This window comes from Oryctolagus cuniculus, chromosome 7 (assembly GCF_051225735.1).
Source record: "Oryctolagus cuniculus isolate XC-2025 breed Fujian yellow rabbit chromosome 7, ASM5122573v1, whole genome shotgun sequence".
Lineage (NCBI taxonomy): Eukaryota > Metazoa > Chordata > Mammalia > Lagomorpha > Leporidae > Oryctolagus > Oryctolagus cuniculus.
In genome coordinates, this window is record NC_142873.1 from 53,487,543 (window position 1) to 53,513,008 (window position 25,466).

At 38.9% G+C, this 25,466-nt stretch overlaps 1 protein-coding gene across 1 annotated transcript in view; it reads right to left on the bottom strand.

The window, feature by feature from the left end:
• Window positions 1-25,466, bottom strand: part of MAN1A2 (mannosidase alpha class 1A member 2) — a 196,872-nt gene that overhangs the window by 24,193 nt on the left and 147,213 nt on the right. The window contains exons 9-12 of the mRNA XM_002715724.6: window positions 24,973-25,088; window positions 19,063-19,282; window positions 9,808-9,980; window positions 6,854-6,969 (exon numbers count right to left, since the gene is read on the bottom strand). Coding sequence (XP_002715770.3) covers window positions 6,854-6,969; window positions 9,808-9,980; window positions 19,063-19,282; window positions 24,973-25,088 — 625 coding nt within the window. The remainder of the gene's footprint in view (window positions 1-6,853; window positions 6,970-9,807; window positions 9,981-19,062; window positions 19,283-24,972; window positions 25,089-25,466) is intronic.

A 25,466-nucleotide genomic window follows, 5' to 3' on the forward strand; every position in this document is an offset into this window, starting at 1 on the left:
ATTCTTTTTTTGCTTTAGCTACCAGGAAGCTCAATGCTGAATGTAGTACTCAATTGTGATAATTTCTTTAGACCAGGTATTGTTACAATTATCTGCTATGTCCTCTTGTGTGACATTTTTCACTTTTATTAATTCGAACATATGTTTTTCTGGAAGTGAATATAAGGAACAGGTTACCTAGACTACTGCTGTATTAACAAGGATTCTGCCTGAGCTTGACAGGCAAAAGTAACCAAAGTAACTGGTGATACTCCATAAAGATAATGGAAGAGGTGGGGGTAGCACGCCATCTATTTCCAGCCCCATGCCATGTGCTGGAGTTACCAAGGTCTAGAACAAAGCATTTGAGAACTGTAAAAGCCAATCTGGAGGGCTGGCTCTATGGCATAGTGGGTTAAGTCACTGCTTGTGACACTGGCATCCCATATTGGAGTGCCAGTTCAGGTCTCAACTGCTTTGCTTCCAATCCAGCTTCCTGCTAATATACCTGAGATAGCAGTGGAAAATGGCCCAACTACTTCCACTACGTGGAAGACACAGATGGAGTTGCTGGCTCCTGGTTTTGGCCTAGCCCAGTCTTGGCTGTCATAACCATTTGCAGAGGGAACCAGAAAATGGAAAATGTCTGTCTATCCATTTCTCTCTCTCTTATTCCCCCTCCCGCTCTCCCTCCCTTTTTCTGTCTCTCTCTCTTGTTACTGCCTTACAAATACAAAAAACTAATACATCTTTTAAAAAAAAGTCAGTCTTCAGAAGTGAGATTTAAATGAAATTTGTAAATGAGAAAGAAGCATTAATTGATAGAGTAAAGGCATTCCATCATGAACAATGAATTATAAGACCATGAAATACAAAGAAACAGGCGCCGGCGCTGTGGCGCAGCTGGTTAAAGCCCTGACCTGCAGTGCCAGCATCCCATATGGGTGCCAGTTCACATCCCGGCTACTCCACTTCCTGTCCAGCTCTCTGCTGTGGCCTGGGAAGGTAGTAGAAGATGGCCCAAATCCTTGGGCCCCTGCACCCACGTGGGCGACCCGGAGGAAGCTCTTGGCTCCTGGCTTCGTATTGGCACAGCTCCAACTATTGCAGCCAATTGGGGAGTCAATCATCGGATAGAAGACCTCTCTCTCTTTCTCTCTCTCTGCCTCTCCTCTCTCTGTGAAACTCTGACTTTCAAGTATAATAAATGAATCTTTTAAAAAAAAAGAAAAGAAAAAAAAGAAATACAGAAAAACAAACTTTTAATATATGCAATATCTGAATGAGATTAGGTTAGTTTATGGGTAGATGTGCAAGTAAAAGAAATGAAAAATAAACTACTGTAGCTTTTGAGAAGAGTGGCATGAAGGAAATGGTATATGAATATCAGAAAAAAAGTATTTTTTTAAATTTATTATTTATTTTTTTGACAGGCAGAGTGGACAGTGAGAGAGAGAGACAGAGAGAAAGGTCTTCCTTTTGCCGTTGGTTCACCCTCCAATGACTGCTGCGGATGGCGCGCTGCGGCCGGCGCACCACGCTGATCCGATGGCAGGAGCCAGGTACTTATCCTGGTCTCCCATGGGGTGCAGGGCCCAAGCACCTGGGCCATCCTCCACTGCACTCCCTGGCCACAGCAGAGAGCTGGCCTGGAAGAGGGGCAACCGGGACAGAATCCGGCACCCCGACCGGGACTAGAACCCGGTGTGCCGGCGCAGCAAGGTGGAGGATTAGCCTATTGAGCCACGGCGCCAGCCCGAAAAAAAGTAAATGAGCTTTCAGCGCACCTCAAGGACCTAGAAAAACTGCAGCAAACCAAACCCAAATCTAGTAGGAGAAGAGAAATAATTAAAACCAGAGAAGAAATTAACAGGATTGAATCCAAAAAAACATTACAAAAAATCAGCCAAGCGAGAAGCTGGTTTTTTGAAAAAATAAACAAAATTGACACCCCATTGGCCCAACTAACTAAAAAAAGAAGAGAAAAGACCCAAATCAATAAAATCAGAGATGAAAAAGGAAACGTAACAACAGACACCACAGAAATAAAAAGAATCATCAGAAATTACTACAAGGACCTGTATGCCAGCAAACAGGAAAACCTATCAGAAATGGATAGATTCCTGGACACATACAATCTACCAAAATTGAACCATGAAGACATAGAAAACCTAAATAGACCCATAACTGAAACAGAAATTGAAACAGTAATAAAGGCCCTCCCAACAAAGAAAAGCCCAGGACCAGATGGATTCACTGCTGAATTCTACCAGACATTTAAAGAAGAACTAACTCCAATTCTTCTCAAACTATTCAGAACAATCGAAAAAGAGGGAATCCTCCCAAATTCTTTCTATGAAGCCAGCATCACCTTAATCCCTAAGCCAGAGAAAGATGCAGCACTGAAAGAGAATTACAGACCAATATCCCTGATGAACATAGACGCAAAAATCCTCAATAAAATTCTGGCCAATAGAGTACAACAACACATCAGGAAAATCATCCACCCAGACCAAGTGGGATTCATCCCTGGTATGCAGGGATGGTTCAACATTCGCAAATCAATCAATGTGATTCACCACATTAACAGACTGCAAAAGAAAAACCATATGATTATCTCAATTGATGCAGAGAAAGCATTTGATAAAATTCAACACCCTTTCATGATGAAAACTCTAAGCAAATTGGGTATAGAAGGAACATTCCTCAATATAATCAAAGCAATTTATAAAAAACCCACAGCCAGCATCCTATTGAATGGGGAAAAGTTGGAAGCATTTCCACTGAAATCTGGCACCAGGCAGGGATGCCCACTCTCACCACTGCTATTTAACATAGTTCTGGAAGTTTTAGCCAGAGCCATCAGACAAGAAAAAGAAATCAAAGGAATACAAATCAAGAAGGAAGAAGTCAAACTATTCCTCTTTGCAGATGATATGATTCTGTACTTAGAGGATCCAAAGAACTCTACTAAGAGACTATTGGAACTCATAGAGGAGTTTGGCAAAGTGGCAGGATATAAAATCAATGCACAAAAATCAACAGCCTTTGTATACACAAGCAATGCCATGACTGAGAAAGAACTGCTAAGATCAATCCCATTCACAATAGCTACAAAAACAATCAAATACCTTGGAATAAACTTAACCAAGGACGTTAAAGATCTCTACGATGAAAATTACAAAATCTTAAAGAAAGAAATAGAAGAGGATACCAAGAAATGGAAAAATCTTCCATGCTCATGGATTGGAAGAATCAACATCATCAAAATGTCCATTCTCCCAAAAGCAATTTATAGATTCAATGCAATCCCAATCAAGATACCAAAGACCTTCTTCTCAGATCTAGAAAAAATGATGCTGAAATTCATATGGAGAAACAGGAGACCGAGAATAGCTAAAGCAATCTTGTACAACAAAAACAAAGCCGGAGGCATCACAATACCAGATTTCAGGACATACTACAGGGCAGTTGTAATCAAAACAGCATGGTACTGGTACAGAAACAGATGGATAGACCAATGGAACAGAATTGAAACACCAGAAATCAATCCAAACATCTACAGCCAACTTATATTTGATCAAGGATCTAAAACTAATTCCTGGAGCAAGGACAGTCTATTCAATAAATGGTGCTGGGAAAACTGGATTTCCACGTGCAGAAGCATGAAGCAAGACCCCTACCTTACACCTTACACAAAAATTCACTCAACGTGGATTAAAGACCTAAATCTACGTCCTGACACCATTAAGTTATTAGAGAACATTGGAGAAACCCTTCAAGATATTGGCACAGGCAAAGAATTTCTGGAAAAGACCCGGGAGGCACAGATAGTCAAAGCCAAAATCAACTATTGGAATTGCATCAAATAGAAGTTTCTGTACTGCAAAAGAAACAGTCAGGAGAGTGAAGAGACAACCGACAGAATGGGAAAAAATATTTGCAAACTATGCAACAGATAAAGGGTTAATAACCAGAATCTACAAAGAGATCAAGAAACTCCACAAAAACAAAACCAACAACCCACTTAAGAGATGGGCCAAGGACTTCAATAGACATTTTTCAAAAGAGGAAATCCAAATGGCCAACAGGCACATGAAAAAATGTTCAAGGTCACTAGCAATCAGGGAAATGCAAATCAAAAGCACAATGAGGTTTCACCTCACCCCGGTTAGAAAGGCTCACATGCAGAAATCTACCAACAACAGATGCTGGCGAGGATGTGGGGAAAAAGGGACACTAACCCACTGTTGGTGGGAATGCAAACTGGTCAAGCCACTATGGAAATCAGTCTGGAGATTCCTCAGAAACCTGAATATAACCCTACCGTTCGACCCAGCCATCCCACTCCTTGGAATTTACCCAAAGGAGTTTAAATTGACAAACAAAAAAGCGGTCTGCACCCTAATGTTTATTGCAGCACAATTCACAATAGCCAAGACCTGGAACCAACCTAAATGCCCATCAACGGTAGACTGGATAAAGAAATTATGGGATATGTACTCTTTAGAATACTATACCGCAGTAAGAAACAACGAAATCCAGTCATTTGCAACAAAATGGAGGAATCTGGAACACATGATGCTGAGTGAAGTAAGCCAGTCCCAAAGGGACAAATACCATATGTTCTCCCTGATCGGTGACAACTGACTGAACACCAAAAAGGAAACCTCCTGAAGTGAAATGGACACTATGAGAAATGGTGACTTGATCAGCATAGCCCTGACTGTTGATGGACAACTTAATACATTATCCCTCTTAGTATTTTTTTTGTCTGTTCTACTTAATATGACTGGTTTAATTCTGTAATTATCACACAGTTATTCTTAAGTGTTGAAAATTAACTGAAAAGTGATCCCTGTTAAACATAAGAGTGGGAATAAGAGAGGGAAGAGATGTATAATTTGGGGCATGCTCGGGCTGACTTGCCCCAATTGGTAGAGTTGGAAACATACCAGGGGATTCCAGTTCAATCCCATCAAGGTGGCATGTGCCTATTCCAAGTGATCAATTTCAGTTCACAATTGATCATAATGAAAGGACTAAGAGTCAAAGGGAGCACATAAACAAGTCTAGTACCTGCTAACACTAACCGATAGAATAAATAAAGGGGAGAGTGATCCAACATGGGAAGTGAGATACTCAGCAGACTCATAGAATGGCAGATGTCCTAAATAGCACTCTGGCCTCAGAATCAGCCCTAAAGGCACTCGGATCTGGCTGAAAAGCCCATGAGAGTATTTCAGGCATGGAAAGCCAAGACACTCTGGCAAAAAGATCTCTGTGAGTGAGATCCCAGTGGAAAGAACAGGTCTTCAAAGAGGGAGGTGCCTTTCTCTGAAGGGAGGAGAGAACCTCCACTTTGACTATGACCGTGTCTAAACAAGATAAGAGTCGGAGAACTCAAGGGGCTTCCATAGCCTTGGAAACTCATGACTGGTGCATAGGGAGATTACTGATGCCATAAACAGGAGTGTCAATTTGTAAAGTCAACAACAGGAGTCACTGTGCACTTACTCCTCATGTAGGATCTCTGTCCTTAAGGTGCTGTACATTGAGGCTTAATGCTATAACGAGTACTCAAACAGTATATTTCACTTTGTGTTTCTATGGGGGTGCAAACGATTGAAATCTTTACTTAATGTACACTAAACTGATCTTCTGTAAAAAAAAAAAAAAAAAAGAAATTATCAATTCCCAACTTGACTCTCACTGGGATTAAACATGACAATAGGTCTGATCTGATTTCATCATCATTTAAAAAAAATCATCTATTATTTTTCACTTTATGTTTCTGTGTGGGAGCAAACTGTTGAAATCCTTACTTAAGGTATACTAAGCTGATCTTCTGTATATTAAGATAATCGAAAATGAATCTTGATGTGAATGGAAGGGGAGAGGGAGTGGGAAAGGGGAGGGCTGTGGGTGGGAGGGACGGTATGGGGGGGGAAGCCATTGTAACCCATGAGTCGTACTTTGGAAATTTATATTCATTAAATAAAAGATAAAAAAAAAAAGACTAAAAGAGACTTTAAATTAGCATTATACTAGTACTATAGTAATATGTAATTCAAGTAAGATGCTAAAAAAACTAAATGAAAGACTATTGGAAAAATGCATTTACAGTTTTAGAGTTATCACTCCATAGATAGCCTATTAATTACAAAAGAAAAAAAAACTATTTACATGACCTTATACTCAAATCTAATCTATGATAAAATTCAAATCACAAGTGTGCTAAATCCCAGACATACAGAATTTCTGTAGGTACAGGCCACTTATCTGTGCTTTAAGGAGACTTCTGGGTGATTCTAATGTAAATAAAGAGCTAAGAACAAAATAAATACAAAGATACTAAATAAATAGTTATTTGATAAATATCTCTTTATAGTCTAACTCATTCTTCTTGAGATGCAGATAAAAATTTACAGAACCAATTACATAAAAGGACACCTGAAATAATTTAGTGTAACACTTCATATAGTCATAATTCACTATCTAATGACCATGCAGAAACTCAGCCTGCAACAGAAAAATTTTAAAAGATAATGTACTTGGCCAGTGCCGCGGCTCACTAGGCTAATCCTCCGCCTGCGGCACCGGCACCCCAAGTTCTAGTCCCGGTCGGGATGCTGGATTCTGTCCCGGTTGCTCCTCTTCCAAGGCAGTGGAGGATGGCCCAAGTGCTTGGGCCCTGCACCCGCACAGGAGACCAGGAGGAAGCACCTGGCTCCTGGCTTCGGATCCGCGCAGCGCACCAGCTGTAGCGGCCATTTGTGGGGTGAACCAACGGAAGGAAGACCTTTCTCTCTCTCTCTCTCTCACTGTCTAACTCTGCCTGTCAAAAAAAAAAAAAAAAAGATAATGTACTTACTTCAATGTTTCAGCAAGAAAGAAGCTCTGCTGTACATCATCATGTGTAGGAGTAGAAGAATATACATCCTTGATCCCAGAAAACCCACCACGGACTCGGCAGTGCTTTTCAATAGCCTATGGAAGAGATCAGACAAAGAATAAATTCCACAGAATTACAAGTTGTGAAGGACAATTTAAAGACCAAAGACAAAAGTTCATAGAGATATATATATGAAGATTTGATAGTTTATGAATAATACATTATCAAACAAAAATATTTTCATACTGGGGCCAGTGTTATGGCACAGTGGGTTAAGCCACTGCTTCAGACAGCAGCATTCCACATTGGAGTGCTAGTTTGAGTTCCAACTGCTCTACTTGCAATCCAGCTCCCTGCTAACGTGCCTGGGAAAACAACAGAAGATGGCCCAAGAACTTGGGCCCCTGCCATCCAAGTGGGAGACTCAGATGAGTTTGGGTCCTTGCTTTGGCCTAGACCAGTCCCGGCCTTTGTGGCTATCTGGGGACGGAACCAGAGGATGGAAGCTTTTTATCTCGCTTTTCCTCTATATCATTTTGCCTTTCATATAAATAAATAAACTTTTAAAAAGGAATATTTTCATACAGGAAAAATTAACTCATACTGGAAACAGTCTGTTTCCTATAGAACCTCTCCCTCTCCAAAATTCTTTGGTCTTATAAAATTATCTTGCTTTTCCCAAATGAGATGTCAAATTTAGAAGTCAAATTAGTGCCACCAGTGATGCTGGCATCCCCCAGGTCCTCTGCTTCCAAATCCAGCTTCCTGCTAATGTGTCTGGGAAAGCAGTGGAAAATGGCCCAAGTACTTGGGCCCCTGTCACTCATGTGGGAGACCAGGATAAAGTTCCTGGCCCTTGGCTTCAGCCTGGCCCAGATTTGGCTGTTGTACCCATTTGCAGCATGAACCAGCAGCTGTAAGATCTCTCTCTTCCTTCTCTGTTGCTCTGCCTTTCAAATAAATAAATAAATAAATAAATACATCTTTTTACGCATATTATTAATAACAATTATAATGTTAAGAGTTAATCACTAGGAAATATTTGCTATATGCCGAACGTCTGCCTAAGAGCTTTAGATATACTAATATTAAAATTTCACAGCAACCCCATGAAGTTAATAGCTCCATTCTTCAGATGGGAAAACAGCACAGAATAGTTTGTTCCATGTTATTAACTACTATGCTGTACTGCTTGACGTGATGTTAAACTTCTTTATATATATATATATATATGTATACACACACACATATATATATATTTGCATCTTTGAACATATCTGAAAAAATAGACCAGGTTCAATGGTGTATACTTAAAACCTTATTTTTAATTCAAAATGGTCCATTGTTATCAAGTGGTTTAGGAGTAGGAGACACACTTCTGTTGTTAGCAGTGGCTTGCTAATATTTACATAAATCAAAAACCATTTTCTATAACAGAAATAGATAGGTAAAGTAGTCCTATGTTGAATCTGACTTGAAAGTTCTATATTCTCAACTGCCAGGACCCTCCTGCACAGTTACACTAGTAGATGTTCCCAATTCTAGATCCAAGGGGTCAGGGAAAAGCAGCATCAAATAAACAAGCATCTGTTCCTATTCTGTATAATTACCTTGCTTACATTAATATTCTCTTTTTGTTAAAGTCCAGAAGAACTACATAGGTTTGAATGACAAATAACATAGAAGTGTCCTCACTTAGCTCAAGATATCACGTTCTTCCTAGATTACTGCAGTGGTTTCCAAGACCCACTGATCTGTAGATTGCAGTGACATCCTTTTGTTTTGTTACTCCTCACTGCAAAAGACTTTAGTTTTCCTTCCCCTTCAAAAAACTTTAATTGTCCCCAGTAGTTCTGTAACAAATCCTGTAAGTTAGGGAGCTTTTGTGGGTAGGAAAAAAGAAGAGATCTGAAGGGCTTTTTTAGATAAGGACTTTCTATCACTGCTTCTATATGAGAATCCTTACACAATAACTGATAGAAATTACTGAAAAATTTGGGTGACCTTATGCATGTGTGTGTCTATTCCTGAACAACTAAATCCAAGTTGAGTGCTCTTGACTTGGCACATAATAAGGCTGTCCACTTAATGGCTCTAACCTTCTTCCCCCTTTGCCATGGTGGTGAAACATTCTCTTTATATAAACTGGTATACATCCTGCCCTAAAACAGATACTGAACATTCCTTTGTGAAACTGACTAGCACTACAAACCTCAGCCATATGTCCTTAGTTATTCTATCTAGACTGCAAGTTCAAATCAAACAATTTGAATGTAAATATTCAAAACCAGCACTATTCATCACAATTTTTAAATCTCAGAGGAAAAAAAACCCCATTCTAGTGGGTGAAAAGCCATATTTTCATGAAAGGCCAATGTCCACACCTACTCAGGTACTGATAGCCAGGGGGTTGCCTGAACAACTAGTATTTTACTTCCTTTATTTACCAGTAAAGATCTCTAATTTCAAGTACGTACAAATTTTATATTTCAGTCTGGAAACATTTTAACAGTTTATTGATCCTTTTTGGGTGACCCACTAAGAAATCACTCATAACATAAAGTGAGGTTAGTAAGAAAGCTGTACACTTGGCAGTTTTACAAAGATATTTTTCATTTTTTTCCAATGATTAAACATTAAGTTGACAGTAAAGAAACTTAAACTACTTATTTTTATAAATGACCCCTTATAGTTATTCAATAAGAATAATGAGTGTATACTAGCAGGGCAGTAGCCCCGATAGCAAACAAAACTGGACTTCAAGCTTTATTTTTACTGTTCATGAAACTTAAATTGATAGACTTTCTTCAACAGATAAATGAAGATTGCCCTACAGTAACTGAAAATACGATAACTCACATTTGGACACACGGCACAACAGCGGGGCTTGATTCAACACTTTTGCAGATAAAATGCAATATTGATTTACTTACCAGTGCTGCTTCCCAGCCCCACTGCCTGTATCTGGGATCATGAGTGAATCGCCATAGGTACCAATAAGTTTCAATTACTTCTGGACGGAGGATGTAATACTTTTCAGCCTGCCGGACAGCCACAGCCTCTACTGCACCATCAAATTTGAATGACTCAGGACCTAGCTTTAAGGCTGTAATGTGACAAAAATAATGAATGAGCAAAATAAAGCATTTCTGTTGGCTTGCAAGAGCTTTCTTCTCCCCTGAAGGAACAGGGCATGAAGTATTTTTTGTTGACTGTTTTATTTATATTGTTGCTGTTTTGCAAAACGAGTTACTTTCAAAGATCCAAATTTGGTTTTCTTATAAAAGACTTCTAAATATTCCTATCATTCTGACATGAAATATTTCTCAGCATAATGTATATCAACATAGTTGAATTTAATTCTACCAAGTAAAGTCTGGCAATTCATCGGATACAAATGCAAAGCCAGACACAAGCATATTATATAATCCTACTGTGGCCCAAAATTAAATCATAGAGACAATCACACTGTGCAGAAATTGTTTTCCCAAAAAGGCAAGATAATTTTAGTCTCTTTGCTATAATACACACATAAGAAAATATTTTAGAGTTTAAATCTTGAATTACATATACACTTTTAAAGCAAACTATAATATATAAGAAACAATATCCTTTAATAGTTAACACAGTTTTAAAAGTATACTCTCCTTCACCCATAGGCCCACCCACCTGGCCCCATCTCTCAGAGGTTCAAAATGCCAACCACCAAGAATTTCACCATTAACTTGCCTATTTATCAATAAGTTTGACAATCAAAGCATTATACATCCATTTCAACAATATGATTTCCATTCAGACTATAATTCAACACTACACAAAAGAGTTTTTAAGGACACTGCTATGAAGTGATTGTGTTGCCAACATGACAGTATAAAGAGGTGTGGCCTGGGGCGGTATAGTAGTGTAGTGGGTAAAGCCATGGCATGTGACACCCTCATCCCATATGGGTACCGATTCGTGTCCCAGCTGCTCCACTTTGGATCCAGTCCCTGCTTGTGGCCTAAGGAAAGCAGCTGAAGATGACCAAAGTGCTTGGGCCCTTGTCACCCAATGGAAGACCTGGATGATGGCTTTGACTTAGCTCAGCCCTGGTCATTGTGGTTACCTGGGAAGTGAACACGCACATGGAAGATCTTTCTCTCTCTGTAACTCTTCTAAATAAACAAATCTCTAAAGAGGTGGGGACTTTATGAGGTGATTAGACCATGAGGGTGCCTTTCAAGTCTTCAAAAGAAGCTTCAAGCAGAATTCACTTAGCTTGCTTTAATGCGTTCTGCCACACGAGGACACAGTAAGACAGCCATCACCAGACACTGAATGTTGACACACTCATCTTGGACTTTAGGCTGCACAGTAGCAAGAAATAAATTTCTGTTCTTTATAAACTACCCTCTCTCAGGTTTCCTGTTATAGCAGTATACAATAGACTAACACAGAACTACAACCCTCGTTCTTATCACACGTCCCTCCCTTAAACAAAGGCAATAGTGATACAAGGACATATTCCTTTGGGACACTGGGGTCACAAAACTCTCAGCTGCCACCTTTCACTAAAGTTACAAGTTTTGATTTCTTTCACCTCTTTGGAGAAACATTTTTACTTTTATTTTTTAATAAACAAAGAATAACACAAGAACTACAGTAGTAGGGAACATAAATAAAATCATGCTATAATTGTGGCCAAGTTTCAGCATTACCAAGGTGGCACTGTAAGTTCCAAATCATCACAACTCAAAGAAAGTGAAAGTAGACCACCTCTTACCTACCCTTCCCCTTCAAAACAGAAAGCCAAACCCTGTGGTGACAGCAGAGAGTCCTACTAAAAGCAAAGCAAGTGATTCAAAATAACCAAATTCTATTACTGCTAAGTCTTAGAGAACTACAGCAAAACTCAGGCTGAGATTCTTCACGTGAGAGTCATGAACTCCACTGTAAGCTTTGGAAGAGGGAAACTTGCTTCTAAGAAGACTGAAATTATATGTAAAATTTTGTGTGTGGGTAGAGCTTTGGCCCACTCTTCAAAGAGATCTGAGATTAGGAATAACCAACAGATTAATGGTATTTGGTAAGAGAACTTCTACTCAGCTTATTGATAAGGTCTTGCACAGGATGAAATAAATTTGGCATTTAAAACATGGTTTTAAAATTATAAGTTTGTGTTTGTTTTTACACCAATACTATAATGTTTTGATGACTTTGGTTTTACAATATGATTTGAAATGTATTGCCACTAACATTATTTTTCTTTCTCAAGATTACTCTGGTTATTCTGGGTCTTTTATGAATTTTAAAATTGCTTTTTTGGCTGGCGCCGCGGCTCATTAGGCTAATCCTCTGCCTTGCGGTGCCGGCACACCGGGTTCTAGTCCCCGTCGGGGCGCCGGTTCTGTCCCAGTGCCCCTCTTCCAGGCCAGCTCTCTGCTGTGGCCAGGGAGTGCAGTGGAGGATGGCCCAAGTGCTTGGGCCCTGCACCCCATGGGAGACCAGGATAAGTACCTGGCTCCTGCCATCGGATCAGCGCGGTGCGCCGGCCACAGCGGCCATTGGAGGGTGAACCAATGGCAAAAGGAAGACCTTTGTCTCTCTCTCTCTCACTGTCCACTCTGCCTGTCAAAAAAAAAAAAAAAAAAAAAGAAAGAAAAAGAAAAAAAATTGCTTTTTCAATTTCTGTGAAAAATGCCATAGGAATTCTGGTAGCAACTGCACTGAATCTGTAACTTATTTGGGATTATAAAGATACTATAACAAAATTAATTCTTCTAAACCATGAGCATGAGTTATCTTTCCATTTATTTGTGTCTTCAGTAGAGAGATATTTCACTTCTTTGATTAAATTGGACTCTAAGTATTATAGTTTTTTTGATGCTACCATAAACAGGATTTTCTTGACTTATTTTTCAGAATGACATTGTTTCTTTTTCTTCAAAGATTTTATTTATTTGAAAGTCAGAGTTGGGGAGAAGGAAGGAAGGGAGGCAGGGAGAGAGAGGGAAAGAGGGAGGGAGGGAGAGAGAGAGAGACAGTGAGAGAGGTCTTCCATCTGCTGGTTAATTCCCCAAATGGCCAAAATAGGGGAAAAAGGGCTGGGCCAGGACGAAGCCAGGAGCCAGGAGTTTCCTCCAGGTCTCCAACACTGGAGCAACCAGGACTCAAACCGGTGCCCATATGGGATGCTGGCACTGCAGGCAGGGGCTTTACTCACTACACCAACAGTATTTTTATTGGTGAAAAAAATGAAATTGATTTTTGTTTGCTGGTTTTGTACTCCTGTTATTTTACTAAATGTATTTATCAGTTCTAACAACTCTGCATATCAGATCATGCCACCTGCTAATATGGACAGTTTCATTTCTTCCTTTTTTATCTGGATGTCTTTTATTTGTCTTTAATAAATGCCGTTGCTTATATTTTCTGTACTATGTTGAATAAAAGTGGCAAAAATAGGCATTCTTGCCTTCTGGCAGACCTTAGAGGAAAAGCTTTTAGTTTTTCCTCATTGGTTATGATAGCTGTGAACTTATTATATAGGGTCTTTAGTATGTTGAGGAAATTTCTTTCCTTACCTGTTTCTCACTGAGAGGTTTTATTATGAAAAGATGTTGAACTTTGTCAAATACTTTTTTTTTTTAGCATCTTATAAGATACTGGAATAAAAACAGATACAAGGACCCAGAGACAGCTCAGAATTAGAACTAAGTATGCAAAGTAAACTAGTTTTCAAAAGCAACCAAGGAGCAGGCGCTGTGATGTAGTGGGTAAGCTGCTGCCTTATGGCATCCCATAATGGGTGCTGGTTTATGTCCCAGCTGCTCCACTGCCAATCCAGCTCCCTGTTAATGGCCAGGGAGCTGGACCCCTGCTGCCCACATGGGAGATCTAGATGAAGGTCCTAGCTCCTAGCTTTGGCGACTCAGCCTTGGCTGTTGCAATATCTGGGGAGTGAAACAGTGGATAGAAGATCTCATTCTCTCTCCTTCTCTCTCCCCGTCCCTTCCTCTCTCTCCCTGTAGCTCCTTCAAATAACATAAATATTTAAACTTTAGAAACCTGAATATATACATGGAAAAGAATAAAATATATCTCTATCTTACATCATACATAAAATCAACAAAAATGGATTTAAGACCTAAATGTTTGAAACACTTTATTAAAACCATAAAATCCTAGGAGAAAACACAGAGGAAAAGCACCTTGATACTAGCCCTCAAAATGTCATTTTGGATATCACATAAAAAACTCTGATGACAAAAGAAAAAATAAGTGGGACAACATGAATCTAAGAAATTTCTGCACAACAAAGAAAGCAAAATGAAAAGGCAGTTTTCTAAAGATTAGGGGAAAATATCTGCAAACCATTTATCTGATAATGGGTTAATATCCAAAATATATTTAAGGAACTTATACTGCTTAACAGAAAAAAAAAATATGCTGTGTAAAAGATGGATAAGGGTCTTGAACAGATACTTTTCCAAAGAGGACATAAAAATGGACAACACATATATGAAAAGGTGCTCAACATCACTAAGCATCATCAAAGAATTTCAAATCAAAATCACAATGAAATATAGCCTCCCATTAGTTAGGATAGCTAATATCAATAAAAGGTTGTTGCGAAGGGTATGAAGAAAAGGAAAACTCTTGTAATACTGTTGGTGGGAAGGTACTTTGGTATAGTCATTATGGAAAACACTACGTAGGTTCCTCAAAAAATTAAATCAATTCTGTTATCTACAGGAAATGAAATCAGCACCTTGTGGCATAATCTGCACTACTTCCACATTACTGAAGCATCCCAATAGCTAAGACATGGCAACAACCCAAGCATCTATCAAGAGATGAACAAAGTAGTTGTTTGCGCACACAAAGAGGAACATTACTGAGTCTTAAAAGGGCAGGACAGCTTCCTGCTAATGTGCTTGGGAAAGCAGAGAGGATGGCCCAAGTGCCTGCACCCACATGGGCGACCTGGAAGAAGCTCCTGGCTCCTGGCTTTGGCCTGGCCAAAAGCCAGTCCTAGCTGTTCGGATATTTGGGGAGTGAACCAGGAGATGAAAGACCTCTCTCTCTCTCCCTTTCCTTCTCTGTAACTCTTTCAGATAAATAAATCTTAAAAAAAAAAAAAAAAAGGAGGACAAGATATAGCTATTTGCTATAACACAGATGAACCTGGAGGGCATTGTGCTAATTGAAATAAACCAGAAGCAGAAAGAAAAGTACTATATGATCTCACTTATAGGTGGAATCTTAAAAAAAGTCAAATACATAGATAGAAACAGAAGAACAATGGGACTACAACAAAGAGTAAAAACTTGCAGTTACATAGGATGAATAAGCCTAGAAATGAAATGTATAGTATGAAGATTATAGTTAATACTATAGTACATGCTGAAAATTTGCTGAGGGGGGACACACCATGTCCCAGGCTTTTAACCCACTTCCAAAGGGGAGTGGTTAATTAATCTGATTGGCTGGTGGGCACCCAGGTGTGGCCAGGTAGGGCATGAGGTCACACAGGGGCCTGGTGAAGGTATCAGATAGGGCGTGAGGTCACATAGGGTCGTGGCGACAGCATGTTCTTCCAGCTCATACACCTAATCGATTTTAACCTATATGCCTGCCTACTTCATTCCCCCCTCAGAGACTCCATCCCCTTAAACCTAAGGGGAATTGATGGACGTTAAATCATCTCTTCTGTAACTGCTTCCTGCTTATGAGGGGCACAGTGCAGGCCCTGCCTATCCAGGGTCTGGAAGTCGTGGAGTAAGTAATTTTGATAGTAGTGAATGCCATATTTTTAGTATGTCAGCTACATTAACTTCTATTGTTTTAGCTCAATCATTTGACTTATGGTCAAAATTTGCATGATAAGACTAATAATAATGGGTCCTAATGCAACAAAAAGACTCAGCATCTATGCCAGTCCTCAGTGTCTTACTATTTTAGCTCTATTTTAAGAGTACTATTGACATGCTATATCCTCAACATGACAATTTAATTTAGTTTCCGTTTGTATATGAGATCATTGACTTGTTATGTATTATATATCATTAAAATAAAGTTGCTTCACTGTCATTAGTTATATTTTTCCAAAAAATGGAACCAAATTTAGTTAACAAAAGAACTACAGGACAAGTTCATTTTAAGTTGTTTCTTATTATATAAAAGTAATTTTACAGATTTATGGAGCAGGATAAATTTGAGCAAATCATATTTGGACTGTGGTACCTAAAGATAAATTAACCTTAAAGCAGAACTTAAGTTCAGAAAAGCAGTAATTTAACTTCTAAAATCATAAATAGAAATTACTAATTTTTAGGTTTTCAGGGAACTCATTATTCACTATTTCATACAAAATCAAATTTTTAAAGCCAGAGAACATCTGGTAAGGTTTAGCTTGATATTTCCCAATCTTCCCAATCTTTCTCATACTACTACACCTCTAAGAAGCCCTTTTGGAATTTTTTTTTTAATATTTGTTTATTTATTTGAAAGTCAGAGTTACACAGAGAGAAGAAGCAGAGAGAGAGAGAGGTCTTCCATCTGCTGGTTTGCTCCCCAACTGGTCACAATGGCCAGAGCTCGCTGATTTGAAGGAACCAGGAGCTTCTTCTGGGTCTCCCATGTGGGTGCAGGGGCCCAAGGACTTGGGCCATCTTCCCCTGCTTTCCCACGTCATAGCAGAGAGTTGGATTGGAAGAGGAGCAGCCGGGACTCGAACCAACACCCATATGGGACGCTGACACTGCAGGCAGCGGCTTTACCCTCTATGCTACAGTGCTGGCCCAGCCCTTTTAGATTTTGTTTTTGTTTTTGTTTTTAACCTAATTGCTTTCTCCATTCATAAATTAGTAATAGCAAATATATACTGCATATTTATGACTGATTCTTTGTATACTCGTATCTATGTTTACTCATAAAATCAGTAAGTTTTTTTTTTCAGCTCCTCCACCCTACCCCAAAACAATTTTTGTCACCATTAAGATCCACATAATTTTTCTGGGTAAGGACAATAGAGTTCAGAAAATATTATATATTTTTTTCTAAAGCAATGTCAAGAGAATTTTTTAATTAAAGCTACAAACAACTTTGAAATTATTGGTGAATGGACAAACTGCTAGTAAGCTAGATACCAATTTTATATTAAAGACAATTACTCTTATGTTTTAGTTATTCTTACTTTCACAAATGTATAAGCAAGACAATATAACCAAAGAGTCAATTTTGTTTTCTTTTAAGTAACTTATTTTAAAGAAGCTGAAATGAATATGTAGATTCTTATTATACTGAAATAAACATTGCTATTCCATACATACTCGAATACTCTGCTTCTGGTTTTTTTTTTTTTTTTTTTTGACAGGCAGAGTTAAGACAGTGAGAGACAGAGAGAAAGGTCTTCCTTCTGTTGGTTCACCCCTAAAATGGCCGCTACGGCTGGTGCGCTGCGCCAATCTGAAGCCAGGAGCCAGGAGCCAGGTGCTTCCTCCTGGTCTCCCATGCGGGTGCAGGGCCCAAGCACCTGGACCATCCTCCACTGCCTTCCTGGTCCACAGCAGAGAGCTGGACTGGAAAAGAAGCAACCGGGACAGAATCTGGTGCTTCAACTGGGACTAGAACCCAGGGTGCCACAGGCGGAGGGTTAGTCTAGTGAGCCATGGCACCAGCCTTGTTTTAAAACAATTAACTGAAAACCTTTAACAGAAACAGAATTCAGAAACAAAAATTAAAAATTAATGAACAACTTAATACATTATCCCTCTTAGTAGTTTTTTTTTTATCTGTTCTACTTAATATGACTGGTTTAGATCTGTAATTGATGCACAGTTATTCTTAAGTGTTGAAAATTAACTGAAATGTGATCCCTGTTGAACATGGTGGTGGGAATGGGAGAGGGAAGAGATGTATAATTTGGGACATGCTCAGGCTGACTTGCCCCAAGTGGTGGAGTTGGAAGCATACCAGGGGATTCCAATTCCATCCCATCGAGGTGGCATGTACCAATGCCATTTCACTGTTCCAGGTGATCAGTTTCAGTTCACAGTTGGTCATGGTGGAGGGACTGGGAGTCAAAGGGAGCACATAGACAAGTCTAGTACCTGCTAACGCTAACCGATGGAGTAAATAAAGGGGAGAGTGATCCAACATGGGAAGTGAGATACTCAGCAGACTCATAGAATGGCAGATGTCCTAAATAGCACTCTGGCCTCAGAATCAGCCCTAAAGGCATTCGGAGCTGGCTGAAAAGCCCATGAGAGTATTTCAGGCATGGAAAGCCAAGACACTCTGGCAAAAGATCTCTGCGAGTGAGATCCCAGTGGAAAGAACAGGTCATCAAAGAAGGAGGTACCTTTCTCTGAAGGGAGGAGAGAACCTCCACTTTGACTATGACCTTGTCTAAACAACATAAGAGTCGGAGAACTCAGAGGGCTTCCATAGCCTTGGAAACTCATGACTGGAGCATAGGGAGATTACTGATGCCATAGACAGGAGTGTCAATTGGTAAAGTCAACAACAGGAGTCACTGTGCACTTACTCCTCATGTAGGATCTCTATCCTTAATGTGCTGTACATTGAGATTTAATGCTATAACGAGTACTCAAACAATATATTTCACTTTGTGTTTCTATGGGGGTGCAAACTGTTGAAATCCTTACTTAATGCATACTAAACTGATCCTCTGTAAAAAAAAAAAAAAAAATTATCAATTCCCAACTTGACTCTCACTGGGATTAAACATGACAATAGGTCTGCTCTGATTTCATCATCATTTAAAAAAAAAATCATCTATTATTTTTCACTTTATGTTTCTGTGTGGGAGCAAACTGTTGAAATCCATACTTGATGTATACTAAGCTGATCTTCTGTATATTAAGATAATCGAGAGTGAATCTTGATGTGAATGGAAGGGGAGAGGGAGTGGGAAAGGGGAGGGTTGTGGGTGGGAGGGACGGTATGGGGGGAAAGCCATTGTAATCCATAAGTCATACTTTGGAAATTTATATGCATTAAATAAAAGTTAAAAAAAAATATAAAAAAAAATTAAAAATTAAAATTCTTATAAAAATGATATACTATGTTGAAGTAAACTATTATAAGACAAAGTACTTACTTATTTCCCTTTAATTACTGGATTTACTTTTTTAAACAAAGGTAATTTTAAATGAAGTAATTACCCTTATTAAGATTCTTACCAGTTCTGTCATATGACTCATGACATGTACGTGCAATTTCTGCCCCTAGTTCTAGGTAGTGACCAGCTTTATCCTTTCTGGAACCATCTGCTCCTAAAGCAAACATTCCCCCAGCAAAGCAGGCCAAATGTCCCATCTTCTTTTCCAAGTGACCATTCTTCCATTCTCCAATGAAGACAAGACCTCCACGGGATTTTTTAATAAGATGTTTTTCTATAGCCTACAAGAAAGAGAAGATATTCAAGATTTTAGAAGCAAACCATTAATGTTCAAATTTACTATATCCTTCTGGCTTTAGACAAATAAAAGTCGTTTCTGAAACTGAAAAAATTTATAATAAGTTTTGGAGTGGGTGAACAAATGGCAATAATCTGGAACAAATGCCCTAATCATTAAATAAGACAGAGTTGTAGAAGGAAGACAAGGCCTGAAGATTACCTTTCTATATAACACTACCAATCATAGGCTTTGTCATCTTGAATTAAGTAAAATTCATAAAAATCAGTCAATTGAGATTATGATTGTAAATTATGACCCAAGAACCTTTACAGATCAATTTTCTATTTCAGATAACAAAAACAAGAAGGGATGAATATTCAATTTAATAAGAAAATACAATTTCATCAATTAGTTAAAATGATTTCTCATTTTTTATGTAACTACACCATTTGGTAAAGTATTTCAAAAAAGCACCATTACGTAAACAACCTTATCTATTATAAAGCTTTCAAAACTGGTACAAGTTTGGGGATGGTACTGTGGTGTAGCAGGTTAAGTTATGGCCTACAGTGTTGGCATCTCATATGGGTGCCAGTTTGAGTCCTAGCTGCTCAACTTCCAACGCAGCTCCCTGCTAATGTGTCTGGGAAAGCAGCAGAAGATGGCCTAACATCTTAAGCCCACTTGGAAGACCCAGAAGAAGCTCCTGGCTCCTAGCTTCTGCCTGGCTCACCCCAGGCATTGTGGCCATGTGGAAAGGGAACCAGCAGATTGAAGACCCCTCTCTCTCTCTCTGTGGCTCTACCTATCAAAATAAATAAAATAAATCTTAAACAAAAAACGGGTACAAGTTTAATTTCTTATCCCTATAACTCCTCAGTTCTTCACTTCTTGAAATAAGGCATTTGTTTTCGAAGCTGTGCCACAGATAAGTGAGGCTACGTGATAAACATAATCTGTCCTCCTGGAACATCAATTTCACTCAAAAGAAAAACCTGAATATAATATATAGTATAAATCACATTTCAATTTAAAATGCATGTAAGAACTTTTTTCTTTTTATTATTTAATAAATGTGAATTTACAAAGTGTAACTTTTGTATTGTTGTGGCTCCTCCCCCACCTCCCTCCCTCCCATGGCCCTCCCCTCTCCCACTCCCTCTCCCATCCCGCCCTTCATCGAGTTTTCATTTTCAATTACCTTCATATACAGAAGATCAACTTAGTATATACTGAGCAAGGATTTCAACAGGCTGCACTCACACAACCGCACAAGGTATAGGGTATTGTTCGACTAGTAGTGTTGTCTTTAAGTTTCATAGTAAAACACATTAAGGACAGAGTTTATTTGGACTATGTTCTTGGACACTGCTCAGAGAGGTTAAGGATAAATTCTCTACCTTCAAGGTATCTTACTAGAAAAATGTACAACATTACATTAATTCAGTTCTCTTTGATAAGAAACCACTGTATACAATTTGTGACTTCTTACTGACAATAAAAGGCAAGAATTAATCCTTATTTTTATTGTGGATTGCTCTCTGACAAATTCAGCAACAATCAGCTTTGGAAAACTTTACATTCTTCGTAATAAAAAATTAAGTTTTAAAGAATTGGAGGAAGTATGCCTCATTCATCATCTTCTACTTCAAAAAGCCTAAATGGTAGTATAAATTTGATAAATGTTTAATTAATAAATAAGTTTATCAAAGAACAGTGTTCTTAGGGAAAGGAAGTATCATTTTGCTTTTAAATCAGTATGTATGAAATATATGAAATTTGTTAACCTTATATAAAGCAATTTAGAAAAGAAAATATTGTCAGATGTACTCCTATATATAAATATTTCTTACTTTTTGAAAAAAATTAGTGTTCTTAGATAACTGCATCTGACCTGTTGTTAGGGGAATGAGAGATGGTTGGTAACCACCACTGATGAACTACCACTGGATTCTAAGGGTCTGCTATTGTTGCTTTCTAGCTGTAAGTACTCTGACGGACATATGGGAAATTTTTTTTGAAATACAGAGGCAAAGATTTTTATCTTTATGGATCTCATGATACTAGCATGTTTTCTGTATGCAAGATACTCCATAAATGTGTAAAGAATTATAGCCAGAATTTTGGTTCTAAATCTATATGTGATACCTGTCATTTTGTTATTTCTGTTCATTATAAAATAATTCTTATATTATAATTACAGCACATCTAAACATATCCCCCACAAACTTACTAGTGCTATAGCTAAAAGGAAGTAAAGAGAGGGCTTCTATACCAGTAATTCACTTATAGACTCATGCCTCTTTTCTCACTCTAAAAACATGACAAACACCTGAGAATTCAACTTGCATAAAATGTCAAACTGTTGAATGGCAGTTAAGAACAATACTGTTATTCCATTAAAGGAGAGTAAACAAATTTTCACCAATATTGGCGTTGCTTTCTTGCTCCAAAAGGGGCTTTAAAAAAGTTAACTTTTTGTTCACTATTTTAAAGATTAAAAATTAAACATAAATGATCACAACATAAAATTTATAAGAAAGCTAGTTATAGGTATCAGAAATACTGGTATCTATAAGTGTAGAGAAGGGTAGGACAGAGATAGAATAATTTAAGTAGAATAGCTCCAAAAGGCAAATTTTAAAATGATTTATTTCAAATTAGAATGAATGTAACATAAGGGTCATTCGATTCTCTTCCATGCATTCAATATGTCATGTACTTTACAATTTGTATGTACTCTGTCTCCTAACAAAACAGTTACTAAAGATAAATCACATCATAAAGATCACACATTAGATCATGTCTCAAAATGAAAGTTGAACAGTCTGTTATTTAAAAATACTTGGTAGGTACCTAATCTGGACTTAAGAACTAATAGAAACGGGGTACAAAGAACAAATATGAAAAAAATAAGGGTAGGATATATAACATACTGCAGGTGATTTGGGGAAAATAATTTTGATTTATACAGTCAACTTTTTTTTTTTTTTTTTTTTTTTGACAGGCAGAGTGGACAGTGAGAGAGAGAGAGAGAAAGGTGTTCCTTTTGCCGTTGGTTCACACTCCAATGGCCGCCGTGGCTGGTGCGCTGCGGCCGGCGCACCACGCTGATCCGATGGCAGGAGCCAGGTGCTTCTCCTGGTCTCCCTCCACTGCACTCCCTGGCCACAGCAGAGAGCTGGCCTGGAAGAGGGGCAACTGGGACAGAATCCGGCGCCCTGACTGGGACTAGAACCTGGTGTGCTGGAGCCACTAGGCGGAGGATTAGCCTATTGAGCCGTGGCGCTGGCCTCCAACTTTTCAAAATAAAAGATTTCATAAAGGAGGGGCTGGTACTGGGGTGAAGAGTTTAGCCGCCATCAGTGCTAGCACCCCATGGCCCAGCCCTGGCCATTTGGGGAGTGAACCAGCAGGTGGAAGATATCTCTCTCTCCCCTCCTCTCTCTCTGTAATTCTGACTTTCAAATAAATAAACAAACCTTATTTTTTTTAAAAAACTGAGAAGCCTTTGTCCCCAGGACACTTTCTTTTTTTTAAGATTTTTACTTATTTATTTGACAGGTAGAGTTACAGACAGTGAGAGAGAGAGAGAGAGAGAGAAAGACAAGTCTTCCTTCTGTTGGTTTCCTCCCCAAAGGCCACAATGGCCAGAGCTACACTGATCTGAAGCCAGAAGTCAAGTGCTTCTTCCTGGTCTCCCATGGGGTGCAGGGCCCAAGCACTTGGGCCATCCTCCACTGCCTTTGCAGGCCACAGCAGAGAGCTGGACTGGAAGAGGAGCAATCAGGACTAGAACCCGGCGCCCATATGGGATGCTGGTGCCAAAGGCGGAGGATTAACCTAGTGCACCATTGGTGCCGGCCCCATAAATAAATAAATCTTTAAAAAAAATAAAAAGACTTAAAGACTACAGGGACAGCACTGTGGCATAGTGAACTAAGCCTCTGCCTGTGGCAACAGCATCCCATATGGTCGCTAGTTTGAGTTCCAGCTGCTCCTCTTCTGATCCAGCTCTCTTATATGGCCAGGAAAAGCAATGGAAGATGGCCCAAGTGCTTGGGAGACCCAGAAGAAGCTCCTGGTTCCTGGCTTCAGATTGGCTCAGCTCTAGCCATTGCGGCCATTTGGGGAGTGAAGTGGAGCGGAAGGAAGACTTTTCTGTCTCTCCCTCTCTCCCTCTGTAAATCTACCTCTCAAATAAATAAATATATATTTTAAAAAATTTTTAAAAATATAGATTTTTAAAAAATGCAGTGCTGGCATCCCATATGGGCACTGGTTCGAGACCTGGCTGCTCCACTTCCGAGCTAGCTTTCTGTTATGGCCTGGGAAAGCAGTGGAAGATGGCCCAAGTTCTTGGGCCCCTGCACCCGTGTGGGAGACCCAGAGGAGGCTCCTGGCTCCTGGCTTTGGATTGGCCCAGCTCCAGCCGTTCATTGATGGAAGACCTTTCTCTCCCTGCCTCTGCCACTTTGTAACTCTGACTTTCAAATAAATAAATAAATCTTTAAAAAAAAAAAAGACCCTTAGTTTAAACAAACAAAATTATAATGCTGAAAACTTATCACTGACTATATCACAATGGGGTTGTTATATCTAAAACATACAGCTGTTTAAAAGTAATTAAATCCTTCAAGGGATACGGGTATACAATGCATCAGAAAGCAATATTAAACTAAATGTTTAATATACTTTTTTGTTTCACAGTTTTTGCTTGGAAAAATTCAATATAAACACTTCCTGCGATGAGTCCTGTTCTGATTTTAAACTGCCACAACAGCATGGTGTGCAGCTGTATACATATGAAACAACCCAACAGAGCAGTGAGTACAAGCTCTGCAGCCACACTCTATAAGAGGCTCCACCTCTTATAGCTATGCAGTCTTCAGAAAGATTCTTAGCCTCATGTGACTTAAGGTAGGTCCCCATGTGTAAAATGGTGATAATGATTAAATGATCTTATAAATGCAGCCGGCTCCGCGGCTCACTAGGCTAATCCTCCGCCTTGCGGTGCCGGCACACCGGGTTCCAGTCCCGGTCGGGGCGCCGGATTCTGTCCCAGTTGCCCCTCTTCCAGGCCAGCTCTCTGCTGTGGCCCGGGAGTGCAGTGGAGGATGGCCCAAGTACTTGGGCCCTGCACCCCATGGGAGACCAGGATAAGTACCTGGCTCCTGCCATCGGATCAGCGCGGTGCACTGGCCACAGCACACCGGCCGCGGCAGCCATTGGAGTGTGAACCAACGGCAAAGGAAGACCTTTCTCTCTGTCTCTCTCTCTCACTGTCCACTCTGCCTGTCAAAAAAAAAAATCTTATAAATGTAAAAAGAGAATGGTGCTTGGCACAAAAAGTATTATATATGTGTGTTGCCATTATTATAATTATTCATCCATAAGGTTTTCAATGTATAGATTTATGGGGTCACTCACGAGAAATGTTTATGGAATGTATATAAAATCAGAAGTTTCTCCAGTCTCTGTAGATATAGTAGTTAAATTTTCCTAAGTAGATATGCTACACTAAATTCTTTCTTTAACATGTCATAAATTTTAAAAAACTTAACACTCACATATGGCTTTTCTATTATAATATTAACAAACTACTGTGAATGCATATACTAAAATGGTTACATTTACCTAGTCATTGTCAAATATGTATGTTAAATAACAAAATGCTCAAACAGTAATCACCTCAATAGCATCGTCGTACATTTTTCTCGCCTCATGGTCTGTTTTATCTGACATCAACCAAGCTTTTAGTAAGTATTCATAAAAACTGTCTCCCAGACCACCAACGGATGTATGATCTGTAAAAGAGGAAAGAGAAGGATACAGGTGGAGGAAAACGAAGACAAATGATAACTAAATAAGATAATAATTTTCCATTATAATGATTATATTACAAGTAAACAATTTTTAAATTATATTGACAGTCTTATTTTTAACATACTTAAATATACCATAATCACTTTCCTCTACACATGTATCCAATTTTCTAGAAAAATTTTTCTTCTGGAGATAGTGTTTCACAAGCTTAATAGTCTTTTTCCTGAATGACATAGTCTGCACATTGTCATATACCCAAACTTTTATATAACTGAAAATTACCTTTAATATAGTAATGGTTTTAATATATAAGCTATGATTAAATGTGACAGATATACTAATATCAGATGTTAATTAGA